The sequence below is a fragment of the Watersipora subatra genome, chromosome 5 (assembly GCF_963576615.1).
Source record: "Watersipora subatra chromosome 5, tzWatSuba1.1, whole genome shotgun sequence".
Taxonomy (NCBI): domain Eukaryota; kingdom Metazoa; phylum Bryozoa; class Gymnolaemata; order Cheilostomatida; family Watersiporidae; genus Watersipora; species Watersipora subatra.
In genome coordinates this window covers 53525928-53543568 of record NC_088712.1, presented here as the reverse complement: position 1 = coordinate 53543568, position 17641 = coordinate 53525928, and the positions used below count along the sequence as shown (strand labels likewise).

General features: G+C 35.9%; 2 protein-coding genes across 2 annotated transcripts; both read left to right on the top strand.

Annotated features, from left to right (window-relative positions):
* Window positions 1-260: 260 nt before the first annotated feature.
* On the top strand, window positions 261-3128 carry LOC137396863 (uncharacterized). The gene is made up of 3 exons (XM_068083164.1): window positions 261-400; window positions 952-1152; window positions 2470-3128. The coding sequence occupies exons 1-3, from the start codon at window positions 367-369 to the stop codon at window positions 2661-2663; spliced, it is 429 nt and encodes a 142-aa protein (XP_067939265.1). The 5' UTR covers window positions 261-366; the 3' UTR covers window positions 2664-3128.
* Window positions 3129-14052: 10924 nt separating this feature from the next.
* Window positions 14053-17256, top strand: LOC137397467 (uncharacterized). The gene is made up of 3 exons (XM_068083756.1): window positions 14053-14086; window positions 14691-14891; window positions 17063-17256. The coding sequence occupies exons 1-3, from the start codon at window positions 14053-14055 to the stop codon at window positions 17254-17256; spliced, it is 429 nt and encodes a 142-aa protein (XP_067939857.1).
* The last annotated feature ends 385 nt before the right edge of the window (window positions 17257-17641 follow it).

The window sequence follows — 17641 nt, the reverse complement described above, 5'->3', positions numbered from 1 at the left end:
ACAAATATGACTACACCAAGCCAGCAAACAAAAGACCTATTCAGTACCAGCTTGCTGCATATATATCTTTCATTAACTATGGATTTTGCTGAGGTTAAAAAAGCAGAAACATTAGCATGCGGAGCATAAAAACTTCAAATGATCTCAACAAGCTCAACACAAAAGTATTCATAATAGGTGGTTGCCAATAATAGCCAGACAACCAATCAAATGCCTGTTACCATGACCTCAAATCGCTTTTTTAGTTTTGGAGCTTCTTAGCAACAACGCAGTTAATAAAACTTTCAGTTATCAAGTTTCAACTTAGTACTGTCCAGCACTTGATTCTATTGGGTTGTTATAACATATCTCAGTTCACTGATCACCATGAAATCTTTCTACGTTTTTCTCGTGCTTTCAGGTTAGTAATATATTCTTACGAATAATGTAATATTTTATATAATCCTCATCACTAGAATGTAACTAAATCTTGGTTAATTATGAGGGACACTAAACATTGTTAGGGTAATGTATCAATAGTATCACTGGATATTATTGATATAACAAATACAAATATGATACAAATAATTATAATGATGCAAAGATATAATTATCTTTTAAAGTTGGGTATAATTTATAAATGTTAGTAGACAATTGTACAGTAGTGTAGGAACATATCAGAAAAAAGTTTTACAACTTGACCCGTTTGGAGAATATTCTTTAAATATCAACTTCCATTTTGTTCTAGAAACATTTTTTGGCAAACAGCCAATTTAGAAGTTTGAAGCGTTTAAAATAACAGAAAATATTGCAATAAACTAAATTAAAAAGATTGACCATCTGAGAATGTTATTATTGCTTCACAGAGGGTTCTACTAGGGGATATCAATATTATCAAAACTAAATAAATAATGAACTCTTTTATTCCATTTCTTTGCGAGTGTTTATAATAGTTGTTGATTTGCGTTGTAGGCATGCTGGCAGTTTCTCTGGCCACCATGTGCTATGATTGTGATATCCTTGATAGCTTTTGTAACGATGGTGACAGTGGCTATTTCGGAAGCAGTTCTCATGAGACAGACTGCTCAGAAAGTTATTCGTCTTCGGATGAGGATGGTGGTTGCAGCAAGACCAAGATCCGGGTCAAGCTTTTCGGAAGTTGGACAGAAACAGGTATACATTAATATTTAACTGTTACAACGACATTAATGAAATCCGATAAAGATCTATTTCATTTTCACTGTTAGTTCTGGTAATTTTAACTTTGTAAGTTATCACTTTGTAGCTTAGTCTAGTATATACTAGCAACTATATGCTGCTGCCGTAGCCAAACACCTCTTTTACGTAAATACTGACTCTCCTACTTGATCATGTTACGCTCTGTTTACACTAAGACTGCATAGCTTTCGATTTTATTTTATTGAAGCTATTAACAATTTAATACCGAAGCCTAATTTTGTATACAAAAGCAAGTCCCCTCATCCTAAATTGTTGTATTTAAATCGTTTACACCAGGTGAAAATTCAATTTAAAAATAGTTTTATTAATTTTATATATACCAAGTAGCTAGTACTTGTGTAGTGAAATCATCACCAAATGCTCATTATTTTACTGTCTCGTGTCTCGAGTCTCGAATTTTTACAAGACAGTGTCTCGAGTCTCGTCTCGAACTTGAAAAACCTGTCTCGTTCCACCTCTAAGTCCCCTCATTCTAGGCAGTATTAACAACTTTTAATCAACCGTGAAAGCACTTAAGAGAGTACAACTCCTTTTGAAACAAATATTAATTGGAAGCTTTAAGATTGCAGAACCTAATGAAAGAACTAAAAATAAAATGGATTTTAATAGAGTTTTTCACAATCTTTCAAGAAGGTGATGTTTTAGAAGTAACTGAGAAAACATAACGATTGCAGTACATCTAGTCTGATAGAGTGTGCTTATCTCCTCAAGTAGATTGGAGTTATTCAGAGAGTACCTTTCCTAAAGTCTAACTTGTCACATTATTTTTCTTTTGTTTAAATTTAGATGTTTTCAATGGTAACAAAAATCTTTTTTCTGGAAATGATATTAATACCAAATAAATTTAACTAATGCTCTAAAATAAAATCTTTTTACCATCGATGTTCATATACGTTCTAAAGTTGATCACCTGACTTTATAATGCTGCAAGTAGATTGGCTGAGAAATTGGATAAAACAAGATTTTTAGTAGTTTTGAAAAGCATTGCTACTTTTCATTTAAACTAAACTGTATTATGAGTCAACAAGAAAGCTAAACGTGTATGTCATATTTTGGATATAGTAATAAATGTGCTATATTTTTGTAGCCAGTGATTGGCAACTCCAGATGTAATGTCGCTCTGTTTGCAATATAGAATCTTAAAGCCAAATCTAGAACTTAGGCTACTTGATTTGTAGTAATTTTTCTGACCAAATATTCAAATTAGTTTGCAACATCCATAACTCTTGTAGCGATATCTTAACTTTGTAGTTGATCGGAGCTGTGGTCAAGATTATTACAACACCAACTGCAGGGAAGCTGACAAGTTGAAGGTCGATGTCTTTGGAATCGTAACCCATTCTTATCTGTGTTCATGTGTCGGAAGTTACTGCAACAGCGGTAACAAGGCTGTGTATTCTACTGGACTTGTCATCGCAGCTGCTGTAGCCAAACACCTCTTCTAGATGCCGGCTCTCCTACTTGGTCATGTGACACTCTGTTTACAGTAAGACTGCATAGTCTGCGATTTTATGAGAGTCAGCATCTTTTAGACGATGAATTTTATACTTTCTTGCGCGACGTTTTATTTATGATGCCGTTAAGGGTCACAATTTATATATTTCAATTCTGTTTTTTATTGACTGATACTAAAATTTTAAACTTTCAATGGTTATTTTTTAAGAAGATATTAATAATGTAAGTGTGTTGCGTTCATAAATAACCAGCTTTGCTCAATTCAAGAGAATGTTTACTAAACAGTAAATAAAACTGGTTCATATCTTGTTAAAACCAATGATTATAAATAGTAGCTGCTAGCAGACACAATGGGCGGAGCCTGTCAGCTGTCAGCCAATAATGCTGGCAGATATGAGTTCACTATCTGGAAAGATGTATGAATATTATATCAATCCTTGCAAGACATAGTCAACCAAAAAATATGAAACAGATCCACATTTACACCATTCGTAACCTAGTGATATAATTAAAACTTTTACTTGTTTTTTTTAAAATCAATACAAGAAATCAATTTTTAACTGTATTGTAAGTGTTGTAGAAGTAGATTAGACACAATCACAAATGTCATTTGAAGTGCCTTGACCATGCTGCAAACAAAAAAAAACAAAACGGAAACAAAGTTATGCCGTATAAAAATATTTTCTTTGGAAAATGACAGGATGCTCAAGAGAAATTGTGCAAATGTATGGAAAACCTTTGCGAAAATAGTCACCGCCAAATGCCTATAAAACAACCTTTGTCAAATCAAAAATAATTTTTCATGTTAAAAAGATGATGCACAGCCCAATACAACATACAAGTTAATTTTAACTAAAGTGTAAAAATATTTTTGACACTGATACTCATCAACTGCGGTTCTCTGACTTTTTTAATAAGATTTATATATAATTATATATACAGTATATATGGGGTCTATGTAATAATATATAACTATATATATAAATATAAAGAGCACAAATATGTGAAGCAGCCTTTATCGGTCACTATATGGGGATGCTTTTCTGCGCATGAGCCGGTCGTGTAGATACAAAGATACAAGCACGTGAGGTTAGAATGAATGCTGAGAAATATCTGATGGAGATAAATTACCAGCTGGTGAAATCTGCAGATAGATCTTTATGGCTGGCAGGAGTAGATATTTTCAATTCAAGAATGCCCTTGTAACACTGAAAAGTGCTGTAAAAACCAGTTTGGAAAGAAGTCTCTAGACTTCAATTCAATTGAGAGTTTGTTGCAGCAAATAGAAATAAATGCAGCAGGAAACAAACCAATCACCAAAAAGACATTGATAGAAAGCATGCTTAAACATGCGTTGTTTAAATCATCAACAAAATACACTGAAATTATTTTGAGTTTTATTATTTTGTTCATTATGTTCCTAGCCTTATTTGCTACAAGCTGATGTACAGTTTACAAGTATTCAGATAGAGAAAAGTAAGTTTAGAGGCCAAAAACAACAGAATCGCATGAAAATAGTGGTGGGGCCAAAGACTTAGGCCATTCCTGTATAGGGCTATGACTACATACTGCTAGCAAACAAAAGACCTATTCAGTACTAGCTTGCTGTCTACATATCTTTCATTGACTATGAAATTTGCAGTAGTTAAGAAAGCAGAAACAATAGCGTGCGGAGCATGGAAACTTCAATCGATATGTGAACAATTAGCTCAGCACAAAAGTATCCATAATAAGCGGTTGCCAAGGGTAGCACAGACGACCAATCAAATGCTTGCTACCAGTTATATTTTTAAGTGTTGTGGGTTCTTAGCAACAACGCTTGTAATATCACTTTCAGCTATTAAGTACACACTTAATACAATGTACGGCGCTCGAATCAATCAGGTTACTACAATATATTTTAATTCAGTGGTCATTCCTTACTCCTGCCGACATACAAAACGTTACATAGATACGTAATGCATTTTCATAATCACTAGTGCTCAGACAATCTCGTGTACTGGGACAGGTTGTCAGGTGTGCTGATAAAGTACGGAGAATAAGTATATGCACAACTATTCTAAAATATTCAGCAGGTGGTTGATTGGTGCAAGTGTTTGACTGTTTGTCTATAAAGCTGGATTTCATGTGCTTGATTCCCATTGACAGCGATCCTTTATATCAACCATCAACTGTGGCTTCAGACAAACATAAATATTATTATGCCCTTATTATAATAAAGAACTAGGAGAATGCCCGGTGTTGCACGGGTTTTAAAAATCAGCTTATAAACAATGAGAGGTAATGTAGTTGCCTGCCGCTTGCCATTTGCTTGGCACATTGCCAATGGCTAATTTGAGTAAGCTTACTAATTAGAGCTAACTAGTTGCTCTCATGGGAGAGCAAGGATAAAATTACGTTGCCTGTAACACAGAGCGGTAGCGTATTTTCCTTCACATAGCGACATATATCGCCCAATGACTTCATCAATCTCGCGTAGCTAAAATGGTAAGGCATTTGTCTGGTGAGTGAGAGGTTCCGAGATCAAATCTTCTAATCGTCTGCGATACAGATTCTTCATTCTATATATATATATATATATATATATATATATATATATATATTTATATATATATATATATATATATATATATATAAATAGAAGATATCACAGGAGTAAAATCCATCTTTGGCTGTGAAAGAAATGCTCTGGTCAGATACTGTCAGAGAATAATCAACTTTCTAAAGCTGCGCATATCTATAAATTCCTGCAGATAATCGCATTGATAGACAATTTAATGTCAAGCAAACTCATAATAGTCAGATCTAGTGAAAGGATGAATGTGTTCATTCACAACAAAATCACAAGGACACAGAAACCAGTTGAATTATCAGATAAGGATGAGTGATATTGTATGCTATGAAGAAACCAAATACTCTGAACTGAAAATGAGACAGTCTATTGAGGGATTATGGGAGTGAAAATCTTTAAGCATGCCTTCTTGTTAAGGTATTGACTAGCTATGAATAGTTCTATGGAATGTTTGTCCTTTGATATTTTGGTAGTTTTAAAAAGCACAATGCTTCATTAAATCAAATTTAGACTAAAGCATTGCTGCTTTTCACTCAAATTCAACTGTATTGTGAGTCTATAAGGAAACTAAACCTGTATATTTTATTTTGGACATGGAACTCATTGTGCCACATTTTTGTAGCCAGTGATTGACAACTCCAGATGAAGTGTCGCTCTGTTTACTATATAGAATCTTAAAGCCAAATCTAGAACTTGTTCTAGAATAAATATAGAATCGCCGCTTGATTTGAAGTACATAGTTTTTCTGATCAAATATTCAAATTACTTTGCAACATCCATAATTCTTCTAGTGATATCTTAACATTGTAGTTGATCGGAGTTGTGCTCAACAGTATGACAACAACTGCAAAGAAGTTGACAAGTTGAAGGTCGATATCTTTAGAATCGTAACCCATTCTTATCTGTGTTCATGTGTTGGAAATTGGTGCAACAGTGGTAACAAGGCTGTGTATTCTACTGGACTTGTCATCGCTGCTGCCGTAGCCAAACACCTCTTATAGATACTGACTCTCCTACTTGATCATGTTACGCTCTGTTTACACTAAGACTGCGTAGCTTTCAATTTTATTTTATTGAAGCTATTAACAATTTAATACCAAAGCCTAATTTTGTATACAAAAGCAAGTCCCCTGATCCCAGACAGTATTACCAACTTTTAATCAACCGTGAAAGTACTCAGGATAACACGATTCCTTTTGAGCTAAATACCATATTGAAACTCCAAGCATATAGAACTCAATAAAAAACAAAAATCAAATAAAGCAAATAGTTTTTTGACACTCTTTTAAGGAAGTGATATTTTATATTTTGAAAAAACGTAATGATTGCAGAATACTGAGTCTGATAGAGTGTATATTTGTTATGGATAAAAAGTAAAATAGTTTTGGTATAAATAAAAAATAAAACAGTATTCGTGTAAAGCTCTTGTTGTTGAGGAGAACAAGCTTTCTAGCTTTTTCTTTTTTTGATTATTCATTACCTAAAATTTCAATCAGTGTGCCGTTAAAAGCCAAAGTTCTGTCAGCAACCATTTTTCATTTCTTGGCCGCTTAAAACTGCCCCAGAATTATGGCATGAATATCTAATCTAACCAACTTGAAACTCTAGAGCTATACCTAATCTACACGTATTAAGTACAAATTGAGCAGAGTTTTGTGAATTTAATGGCTCTACTTAAACCGCAAGTATGGAAAACACCACAAAACTACGCGGCTGAGTTTACTCGTGCATAAGATCAGATGGGAACACAACTCCCCAAATGTTTTGAGCCCGGGCTTGAAAGTGTTGAGCATATCATGTTTAGAGACAATCAGTTTTGCTCAATTCATTAAAAAACTTTTACCAAATAGTAAACAAAATTATCTAATATAATATCACAACCACTGATTATAAATAGTAACTGTTAATAAATACAGTGGGCGAAGCCTGTCAGCTGTCAGCCAATAAGCTGTCAGGTATGTGTTTATTAGGTGAAAACATGTATGAACATTACATCAATCCTTGCAAGTCATCGGCAACCTGAAAATATAAAACTGTGTAATCCACGATTGGACCATGCTTTTTAACATAAAAGCAACTATGCATACAAAGTACTAAGGACCTATATTGCCTGACCATAGAGATTGAAGCATTCCACCATAAATACCAAGTGACAAAAAATCTTGAATGAGAGAGCTTTCGAATGACAAACAGGCCTTCTAATGAAATACATACCTAGTGATCACTGAGCTCTTGAATGAGAGAGCTTTCAAATGACAACCGGGTAAAATGGATAAAATCTAGTTATTTTTGACTGTATGGAAACGTGAAACATTACCTGAAATCATGCCTTCAAAGCAATAACGACTTTTAAAAAGTGTATTTTAGAAGCAAGGAAACATTTTGATATTAAAGTTATACAAACTAGTCAATATTTATAATACTAAGGGTAAATAGGCACGAGGAGATCAAAATTATTATATGCTCGTTTCATGCTTCCAAAAACCAGACGAGCCGGATAAGCCAGGAAGTCCGATGAGACAAGCAAGTCGGACACGCTGAACATGCTGGACAAGCCCAGTGAGACAGATGAGTTGAACATGCCGAACAAGCCCAACGAGATAGATGGGCTGGACAACCTGGACAAGCTCGACAAGCCAGACGAGCTGAACCACATACACAAATAGCGTTTAAATACATTTGCAACTTGTGCTGACATGTCTTGATAGTACCTAGCACCTTCTAAAAAAGGAAAGTATTAAGCTGTCATATAGGGATTTTATGTAAATAAAATAAAGTCTATTCTGTTACAAATGCTGTGCCATTATACATCACGCAGTAGTTGAGGGTATGCACTACAAAATACAAGTAGCAACACTTTAGCCCGAATAACAAATTAATAACCTTTATCTTAGTCAAAAGAATATCAGCCAATGAGGTCTACACGCAGTCTAGTAATACTGCTATCTAATTTTCCATTGCTATAAGTGAAACTTTCTCAGAAGCTAAGCAATGTTCTCAGACATCAAATGATCTACAGAGCTCTCTAGCCACTTCACCGCTTAGTGCAAGTAAGAAAATCACTTGAAAATCCCAATTGTATTTCAGCCTTATCCTATAACAAATATGCTTGCGTGAGAGTAAACAGTAGCAGTTGGTGGCAAGTTTGTATCATGTTCCAATGGAGATTACAGCACATTGTTTAGTGGCAGCGCTGGCTGTAATACAAGAATGAACATTCTCTCTCTCCCTCTCTCCCTTTCTCTTTCTCTCTCTCTCTCTCTCTTTCTCTCGCCTCTCTCTCTCCCCCTCTCTCTCGACTCTCTCTCTCTCTCTCTCTCGCCTCTCTCTCTCTCGCCTCTTTCTCGCGCCTCTCTCTCTCTCGCGCTTCTCTCTCTCTCTCTCTCTTGCCTCTCTCTCGCCTCTCTCTCTCCCTCTCTCTCTCTCTCTCTCCCTCTCTCTCGACTCTCTCTCTCGCCTCTCTCTCTCGCCTCTTTCTCGCGCCTCTCTCTCTCTCGCGCTTCTCTCTCTCTCTCTTGCCGCTCTCTCGCCTCTCTCTCTCTCCCTCTCTCTCTCTCGCCTCTCTCTCTCTCCCTCTCACTCTCTCTTTCTCTCTCGACTCTCTCTCTCTTTCGCCTCTCTCTCTCTTTCTCTCTCTTTCTCTCGCCTCTCTCTCTCTCGCCTCTCTCTCTCTTGCCTCTCTCTCTCGCCTCTCTCTCTCGCCTCTCTCTCTCTCGCCTCTCTCTCGCCTCTCTCTCTCCCCTCTCTCGACTCTCTCTCTCTCTCGCCTCTCTCTCGCCTCTCTCTCGCCTCTTTGTCTCTCTCTCTCTCTCACCTCTCTCGCTCTCTCTCGCCTCTCTCTCTCTCTCTCTCTCGCCTCTCTCTCTCCCTCTCTTGCCTCTCTGTCTCGCCTTTTTTTCACACACTCAGCAACTTCAAGGCAGTTTTTTAATCGCGTCTTGAACTGCCTAACTTTTTCGCTACCAAATTAATTGTTTTATTCAAAGGTAATTAAGTATTCATTAAACCTAACTTTTGACCATAAGGTCTGTAAAAAAGATTTTGTTACAAAGTTATTCAGAATAAAGGTATACACCAGTTTATGCCATACAAAACCTGCAAACGCACTGAAGAAAGAAATCGAACCTATTTTTTGTCCTTTCCCGTACTATCGTGAGTAACAACTTGAGCATGCTCTGAGTCAGAAGAGTTATCACTATTATTACGGGTTGTGGCATTATTGTTGTTGTTGTTAAAAATAACATAATCATTGACACTTGTTCTATTATAATATGTAGAAAATCATCACAGGTCCATAAAGCTACCACCAGTGAAACGCCCTTAGCTGTAATGCGTGTGATCATCGGTAAAAAGAATTGCGATTAAATTTTAATAATCTTGCTATGTAAAAGTCGACTGGACTGTAGACATGCTTTTCATTCAATCAATATGGCTGAAAGATTGTTTCATGTAACTACAGGTTAATTAAACTACTACTCACTAATCAGAAATGTTTTGTATGAAGCCTACATAAGCCACACCATGTAGCTCTTGGCCATATGCAAAAGCCGTGCCAAGCCGTACTCCACAGCTCATGGCATGCAACGAGTTAAGAAGGAAATGAAGATTTTATATGTTAATATTCACCAACTACAACAGAAATATAAAATTCAAATAATTAAATCAATTTTGTTTACTCACCTATTGCGAATCGCATTAGCCAAGTTCATTCTTCGAAATTGGCATAGGGGCCAATACAACTTTTTTTTCTGCCATACATGAGTTTTTAAAAATACAACACTCTCAGAAAAAAGGAAAAAAGTCCAAAATAAATACTCCACACGTTTTCCAAACGACGCAAACTAACAAAATATGGATGAAGTTTTTTAAATTTTTCAACTGCATGAAATTGGACATTTCAAATGAAGACACAAAGAATTTTTCACAAAAAAGTGTCAGAATTCTATTGAAATCTGCCAACAGACCGATGAAGAAACAGTGAATTTAAAATTAAGGAATGAGAACATAGGTGCTTTTTAAACCGTGGACCAAAAGCGTCAAACGAATGCAACAGTTCAACGCTTTACACAGCACTAAAAAGACCAATGCAAGTGGAAAGTTCCATTTTTTACTCCGGTAAGAGCTAAGTGAGCTTGTAGGTAAGTTTTAAACAGAAAACATGACATAATAATTTTTACTATAATAGAGTCATGCTCGTCTATTCATCTGAAACCATGCATACAGGTTATGAAATCAGCTTCCTTGCTGGATTTTACAATAATTGCGCCGATAGTTGTTACACCTGATGGTATCTTACGGTGCAATGGACTACCAGAGTACTAGTTCTAAGTCTATATACAATTGTATATGCATATATAAAATATATATATATCGTCTATGTGGCCTATATATGATATATATACGTATATGATATATTTCCTTGTATTAGATTAATGCATAATTATACAAATTTGTGTAACCAAGCATCGCCTGCATTGCCAACAGGTGTACAATGTGTTGCGTCGAACTGAATATGTTGGTTTACATTGACACGGTAGAAGCTAATGTAACTGCAAATGAAGGACAAACTTAATACCTCAATCTTATTGATTTCTATCACAAGCTAGTTTAATTAGTATTAGTGCTTGAATGATGACAATAGATAATTGCTTTCATACAAGCAAGTATCTATATATAAATCTCAAAATCTGTGCGCATGTAGTTCCGTTTGTTCAGCTCTAGCTATTAAAATATTGGAAAGAAGAATTCGTATCGCAGAAGATTTGATCTCAGAGGATGATTTATTTCATTGACTATATACGCCATCGCTATGTGGGTGAAAATACGCTACCGCTCTCCGTTATGGCGCAACATAATTTTATGTTTGCTCTTCCGTGAGAGCGAGTAGTTAGCTCATATTAGTAAGCTTACCCAAATTAGCTATTATAAATGTGCCAGGCTAATAGCAAGTGGCAGACAACTACATTACCTCCCATTGTTTATAAGCTGGTTTTTAATACCCGTGCAACGCTGGAAATTCTGCTAGTATATACATAAACACTTGTATTGAAATGTCATTAGTGTCACTTCACACCTCTCTTAAAACATTTGATGATAATTATTCTGTTGACAACATCTATTGAAACTGCACTTTTTTCTCTTGTTGATATTGGTGAACTATTATGTATATTTGTTTGTAGTTAAAAATGAACTCACACAAAGTTTTTGTAGAATTTATCAGACAATATTGGCATTTTTCTGTCATTTGCTAATGTTTTTAATGTTTAAGGTGATCTGTTTGCCAGAATATTTCAAAATTAAAGTTGGTGAAACTTGATAGTAATTAAAACGTTATGATCAATCAAAAGTGTGATAACGGCATCTATAGTTGCAAAGAGATCGACAAAATAGAGACACGTAACGCTTCAACTTCAACGTAATAGCCGATATCAACTATAGCAGCGATAACGACTAGTGATGTCATTTTGCACATGTATTTTTTGAAGTGTTTTAACAACAACAGGTTTTATCAATTTTAATCTAGAAACATCTTAGCAGTCAGATCAGCTCAAACATCAAAAACAATCGCAAATGATAGAAACAATCGCAAATGGTAAAAATATCGACACTCTCTGATAAAATATACACAAAATTTGTGTAAGGTCATCTTTAAACAGATTTTATAATGAACATGCTGTCTTCTTCTTTCTAACCATAATCCGTGATTAATGCTGAGGTAATCTGTCATTAATGCTGAGGTAATCTGTCATTAATGCTGAGGTAATCTGTATTAATGCTGAGGTAATCTGTTATTGATGCTGAGGTAATATGTCATTAATGCTGAGGTAATCCGTGATTAATGCTGAGGTAATCTGTCACTAATGCTGAGGTAATCTGTCATTAATGCTAAGGTAATCTGTTATTGATGCTGAGGTAATATGTCATTAATGCTGAGGTAATCTGTCATTAATGCTGAGGTAGTCTGTTATTAATGCTGAGGTAATCTGCCATTAATGCTGAGGTAATCTGTTATTAATGCTGAGGTAATCTGTCATTAATGCTGAGGTAATCTGTCATTAATGCTGAGGTAATCTGTCATTAATGCTGAGGTAATCTGTCATTAATGCTGAGGTAATCTGTCATTAATGCTGAGTTAATCTGTCATTAATGCTGAGATAATCTGTGATTATTGCTGATGTAATCCGTCATTAACGCTGAGGTAATCTGTTATTAATGCTGAGGTAATCTGTCATTAATGCTGAGGTAATCTGTTATTAATGCTGAGGTAATCCGTGATTAATGCTGAGGTAATCCATCATTATTGCTGATGTAATCCGTCATTAATGCTGAGGTAATCCGTCATTAATGCTGATGTAATCCGTCATTAATGCTGAGGTAATCCGTCATTAATGCTGAGGTAATGGAAATAAAAAGAACTCCAAAAAGATGTCAACCTATTAGTCGACTTATGTGTTCACGCGATGCCTCAATAACTTGTGTTGGAGTGTGCCGCCATAGCGGAGGTCTAAGATACGTGTTAGCTAATTATTTCAGCGATACAGCATAATGGCAGCTTAACCCTCCAACTCATGAGAAACTGTAAAGGTTTATTATATGCCTCTGAATGGGAGTGTTATAACAAATACTTTCCCATTTTCTCTCTCAGTCAGTTGAAGTGACTAGCACTGTCTGCGCTTTTAACCTACATACGTTACCAGATCTCCACTCAGCTCAATTACAAGCAGTCCGTCTGTCATGAATTTCTATTGATCAGCATCCATTTTAAATTCATTTTAGCTGCATCTTTATATCGGTCTCTAGGCCTTCTTTGATTAAGCTTAACATCATGTAATTGGCTTGGCGTACAATCGTTGACTAAGATGCCGGTCTTGTTCTATTCTGTGAACATGACCCATCGCAGACTTTTTACAATAAAGATGTCAGTCATGGATGATAGGCCTGCCCGTTTTAATATTTCTATGTTTTTGATCTTGTCCTACTTGATGTCCAAAACAACTACCGATATAAAGAAGAGAAGTTTGTCACCTCTGAGGAAACTGTTACAAATTCACACACAGACCCTGTAATGAACCAGGTGTTTAATTGCTATGTAAGGGTCAATATTGCCTGACTAAAAGGGTCAGTCTGCAAATTGAAAATAAAAAGATCTGAACTCTATTATAACCAGTCATGCTGTTTAAAGCAGGTTAGATCATGAGACAAAAAAATCAAAATTGGTAAAAATTATTTGTAACACTAGGGAAATCAGTGATCCATTTTACTGTTACATTTAAGGGCCTATCAAATCGTTACTGTATAAGTTTGTTGAACAACAAAAATATTATATATTATTTATTTGGCCTCGTTTATTTTAGCATTTTTAAAAATTTGTTCAGGTTACAGTTTGTGCGTAACAAACACAAAAATAATTGTAAGTATACTTTCTTTGAATTTATCTTGCGTACGCACTAAACTTTGTTTTATCCTTTGCATAGAGGCTTACAGTTTTACCACATCATAATCGTTTTTCTACCACTGCGTAATCGTCTTTCACATATTATTTTATGTTACTGACCTATATGAAGAATTCAATCGATGTATTAAATGACCCAGCACAAAAGTATTCAAAGCGATTTGTTGCCAAGTCAAGCATCAGCCAATCACAATCATGTTGCTCGTCGTTTTGTCTTTTAATTCTTTTCTGCTTTGCACTTTCTCAGCAACGTAACAAGAATCATTACTTCGTGTTATCACGGACCAAGGTAGTTCTCTCTCTCTCTCCTACTCAAATTGGTTACACTGTTGCGGAACTTAAGATAAAACTTACCATGAATTCGTTCTATGCTTTCCTCGTGCTTTCAGGTTAGTAATATATTCCTGCAAATAATATAATATATTACATAATCCTCATCACTAGAATGTAAAAAAGTAATAGTTAATGAGAGGCCCTAAACATTGTTACGATAATATTCCAATGATATCACGAGATATTATAGATATAAAGAATACAAATATTGAATGCAAATATAATGATACAAAGGTATAGCTACTTTTGCATACTCTTTGAAGTAAAACTAATATATTCCAAAGAATATACTATCTTTAGATACAAAAATAAAATATAATTGTAAAGCTGGGTATAATTTATAAATGTTATTAGACATCCATGCTGTGCTAAAAATTAAGTCATCACAAACAAGTTTTCCAACTTGACCTATTTGGAGAATATTTTTTAAATATCAACTTCTGCTTCATTCTAGAAACAATTTTTTGGCGCGTAGCCAACTTAAAAGTTTGAAGTGTTTATAAAGCTATGACAGAAAATATTATAATAAACTCAATTAAAGAATCACTTCACAGAGGGTTCTACTAGGGAATATTCATATTATCAAAACTAAATAATTAGTGAACCATTTTGTTATATTTCTCTACGAGTGTTTATAATAGTTGTTGATTTGTGTTGTAGGCATGCTGGCAGTTTCTCTGGCCACCATGTGCTACGAGTGTGATAACCTTGATGGCTCATGTAATGATGATGACACTGGCTATTTCGGAAGCAGTTCCCATGAGACGGACTGCTCACAGAGTATTTTTTCTTTGGATGAGGATGGTGGTTGCAGCAAAACCAAGATCCGAGTCAAGGTTTTCGGAAGTTGGACAGAAACAGGTACACATTAATATTTAACCGTTATAAACTATATTATGAAATCTGATAAAAACCTATCCCGTTTTCTCTATTATTCGTGGTCATTTAAACTTTGTAGGTTAAAAATTTGAATTTTCTTACTATGTTTTTCAAGTAACAAGCAAGCAGAAATGTGCACTTTCAACTGTAACTTGTGCAAGCATACGTAGGTTAGGTTGGAACGGTTATTAAAGTTTTATTGAAGGTTAAAAAAAATCTTATTACTATTATTATGTAACATTATTATTATTATGTAATATAGCTGAATAAGTTTGAATGAGTACTTATCTTCTTTCACTCTTCCATCTTACTGGCAGACTGATGGAAGTTTGTTGTTATTACACATAGCTTAGTAAACCTTAATGATTGCTAAAAATATAATCATGTTACATCAAAGGGTTTCCAGAGAACTTGCACTCAGGCTATCTGTGTAGCAAAAGGATAGTTGCTCCGCTAGGCTAGATGAAATGGCTAAAGTTGTATGAATCCTGGTTTATGCTATCACTAAAGGCTGGTTCCCATTGTATCATCGAGTGGTGGTTCCCACTGTATCATCATCCCATGACATCGAGAGGACAACACCGTATGTCGAAGTTGTTCTCTCAATGATTATTCATCGACTATGTGCACAGTAAATCAATGGCATCAGTAAGGCAATCCCAGGGTTGATACTCTGAAAGAAAAACCCACCTGGCTAGGCCCAGACTTGAATATTGTCCCCCCAATCACCTGGTTGGTCAATTTGAAATAACCCCCTAAACACTGGAAGTTCCCTAAGGGGCACCCAGGTTCCACGCCCCGCTTAATATCCAATATGATTCAGAAGCTTTAAAAATAATTGACCTCAAAATCTCCATTGAACAGTGTGAAGAAAGCTATGAGAAACATGGGCCCTTTCACTGGCTTGGCTGTGGAAACGCTCCCTAAAGTAGCAAATTCTCTGACAGTGCCCCATGGTCTGAAAATGCCCTAAAACGTGATTTGGGCCGAGCCTAATGGGTCTTTTGGAGGAGAGTATCAACCCTGGAAAGACAATGCGGATATGTGATGAAAGATTGCAGCTGTTAAACTTTCTCTATAGTCCTGCCCGTGCAATGCACACTATTTCGGCGATGGCGACTAGCTGTTACAGATTGCGTGATATATATTTTTATCCCGACATTTTCTACGGGACTGGTATTCTGCCACCACATTGTATTATGATAACGCTATGCAGTGGACTATTCACTGATGTAAAAGTGGATGGTTTTTTGACAGTGTAAACCACGTTATTACAGACGATCGCCGAAGTATTGCACGATTAACACTGACATGCTGTGATATAGCGTGAACTAACGATTAACCAGCAGCCAGGCTTGGACAACCATGTCTATTTACAGAAAGCCAGCAGCTGGTCACAGAACATGTATAGCTTTCTTGCTGAGTATTAGTGGTGAGAGGTACTCACTAAGGGTTGGAATTTAACAACGGAGGGTGTGTCTAGGTGGCCGTTCCGTTAGGATAACTCTATTTAAATATAGTGTAACGAGAGAACAGGAATGAGCATAGCTACACATTGTGTCATGTAGCAAAGTTTTTATCATAAATAAAAATGTGACTTTGTGAAAGTCACGCATTCCTAGCTGCACACTAATTGGGCAATTGGGCTGTACCTTAGTATGCCTATTTAGTCTATGGTCTAATCCGATATACTCAAAAACTCGAAAACAGGAAAACGCATAGCTAGACACACCGAGTCGTGCAGTGAACTTTTCATCATATATAAAAATGGAGCATCCGTGAATGTCACGTAATTCAAATGTGAATCCTAGCTGAACACTAATTGGACAGTACCTCGTGTGCCTATCTACTCTATGGTCTAATCAAATGTATTGTAAATCAATAGTCTAAGCTCCATAATCAATCAATAGATTGATGTCCATAGACTGAGGAGTTACTTAGGTTGCCCTCCATAGACTGAGGAGTTACTCAGGTTGCCGTCCATAGACTGAGGAGTTACTCAGATTGCCGTCCATAGACTGAGGAGTTACTCAGGTTGCCGTCCATAGACTGAGGACTTACTCAGGTTGCCGTCCATAAACTGAGGAGTTACTCAACCATAGTACTGTCATATGAAAACTAAACATACTTGCAACGATATCTTAACATTGTAGTTGAACGGAGCTGTGGTCAAGTATATGACAACAACAACTGCTTGGAGAGCGACAAGTTGAAGATCAGTGTTTTTGGAATCGCATCCCACAGCTACTTCTGTTCATGTACAGGAAATTTGTGCAACAGTGGCAACAAGGCTGTTTATTCTGCTGGACTTGTCATCATGGCTGCCGTAGCCAAATACTTCTTTTAGATGCTGGCTCGCCTACTTGGTCATGTGGCTCCATTCATATAAAGACTGCACAATTTTCGATATGATTTCATTGAAGGCATGAACAATTCAAGTGCATATATCCTGTTTATAAACAAACAGTTTTGCTCAATTTATAAAAAGGTTCACTAAACAATAAAAAAAACTTGTTTAATATTTTATTAAATTAGTTGATTATAAATAGTAGCAGTTAATAACCGCAACAGGCGGAGCCTGTCAGCTGTCAGCCAATATGCTGCCAGATATGAGTTTATTAGGTGGACACATGTATGAACATGATATAACTTCTTCTTGCAAGTCATCGCTAGTCTAAAAATATGAAACTGTGGAATCCAGAATTGCACCATTCGTAACCTAGTAACATAAA

Excerpts from the sequence above, each read along its gene's own strand:
- LOC137396863 (XM_068083164.1), top strand. The coding sequence starts at position 367 with ATGAAATCTTTCTACGTTTTTCTCGTGCTTTCAG. Across the intron at positions 401-951 it reads CGTTTTTCTCGTGCTTTCAG|GCATGCTGGCAGTTTCTCTG; the intron begins GTTAGTAATATA and ends TTTGCGTTGTAG. Across the intron at positions 1,153-2,469 it reads CGGAAGTTGGACAGAAACAG|TTGATCGGAGCTGTGGTCAA; the intron begins GTATACATTAAT and ends TTAACTTTGTAG.
- LOC137397467 (XM_068083756.1), top strand. The coding sequence starts at position 14,053 with ATGAATTCGTTCTATGCTTTCCTCGTGCTTTCAG. Across the intron at positions 14,087-14,690 it reads TGCTTTCCTCGTGCTTTCAG|GCATGCTGGCAGTTTCTCTG; the intron begins GTTAGTAATATA and ends TTTGTGTTGTAG. Across the intron at positions 14,892-17,062 it reads CGGAAGTTGGACAGAAACAG|TTGAACGGAGCTGTGGTCAA; the intron begins GTACACATTAAT and ends TTAACATTGTAG.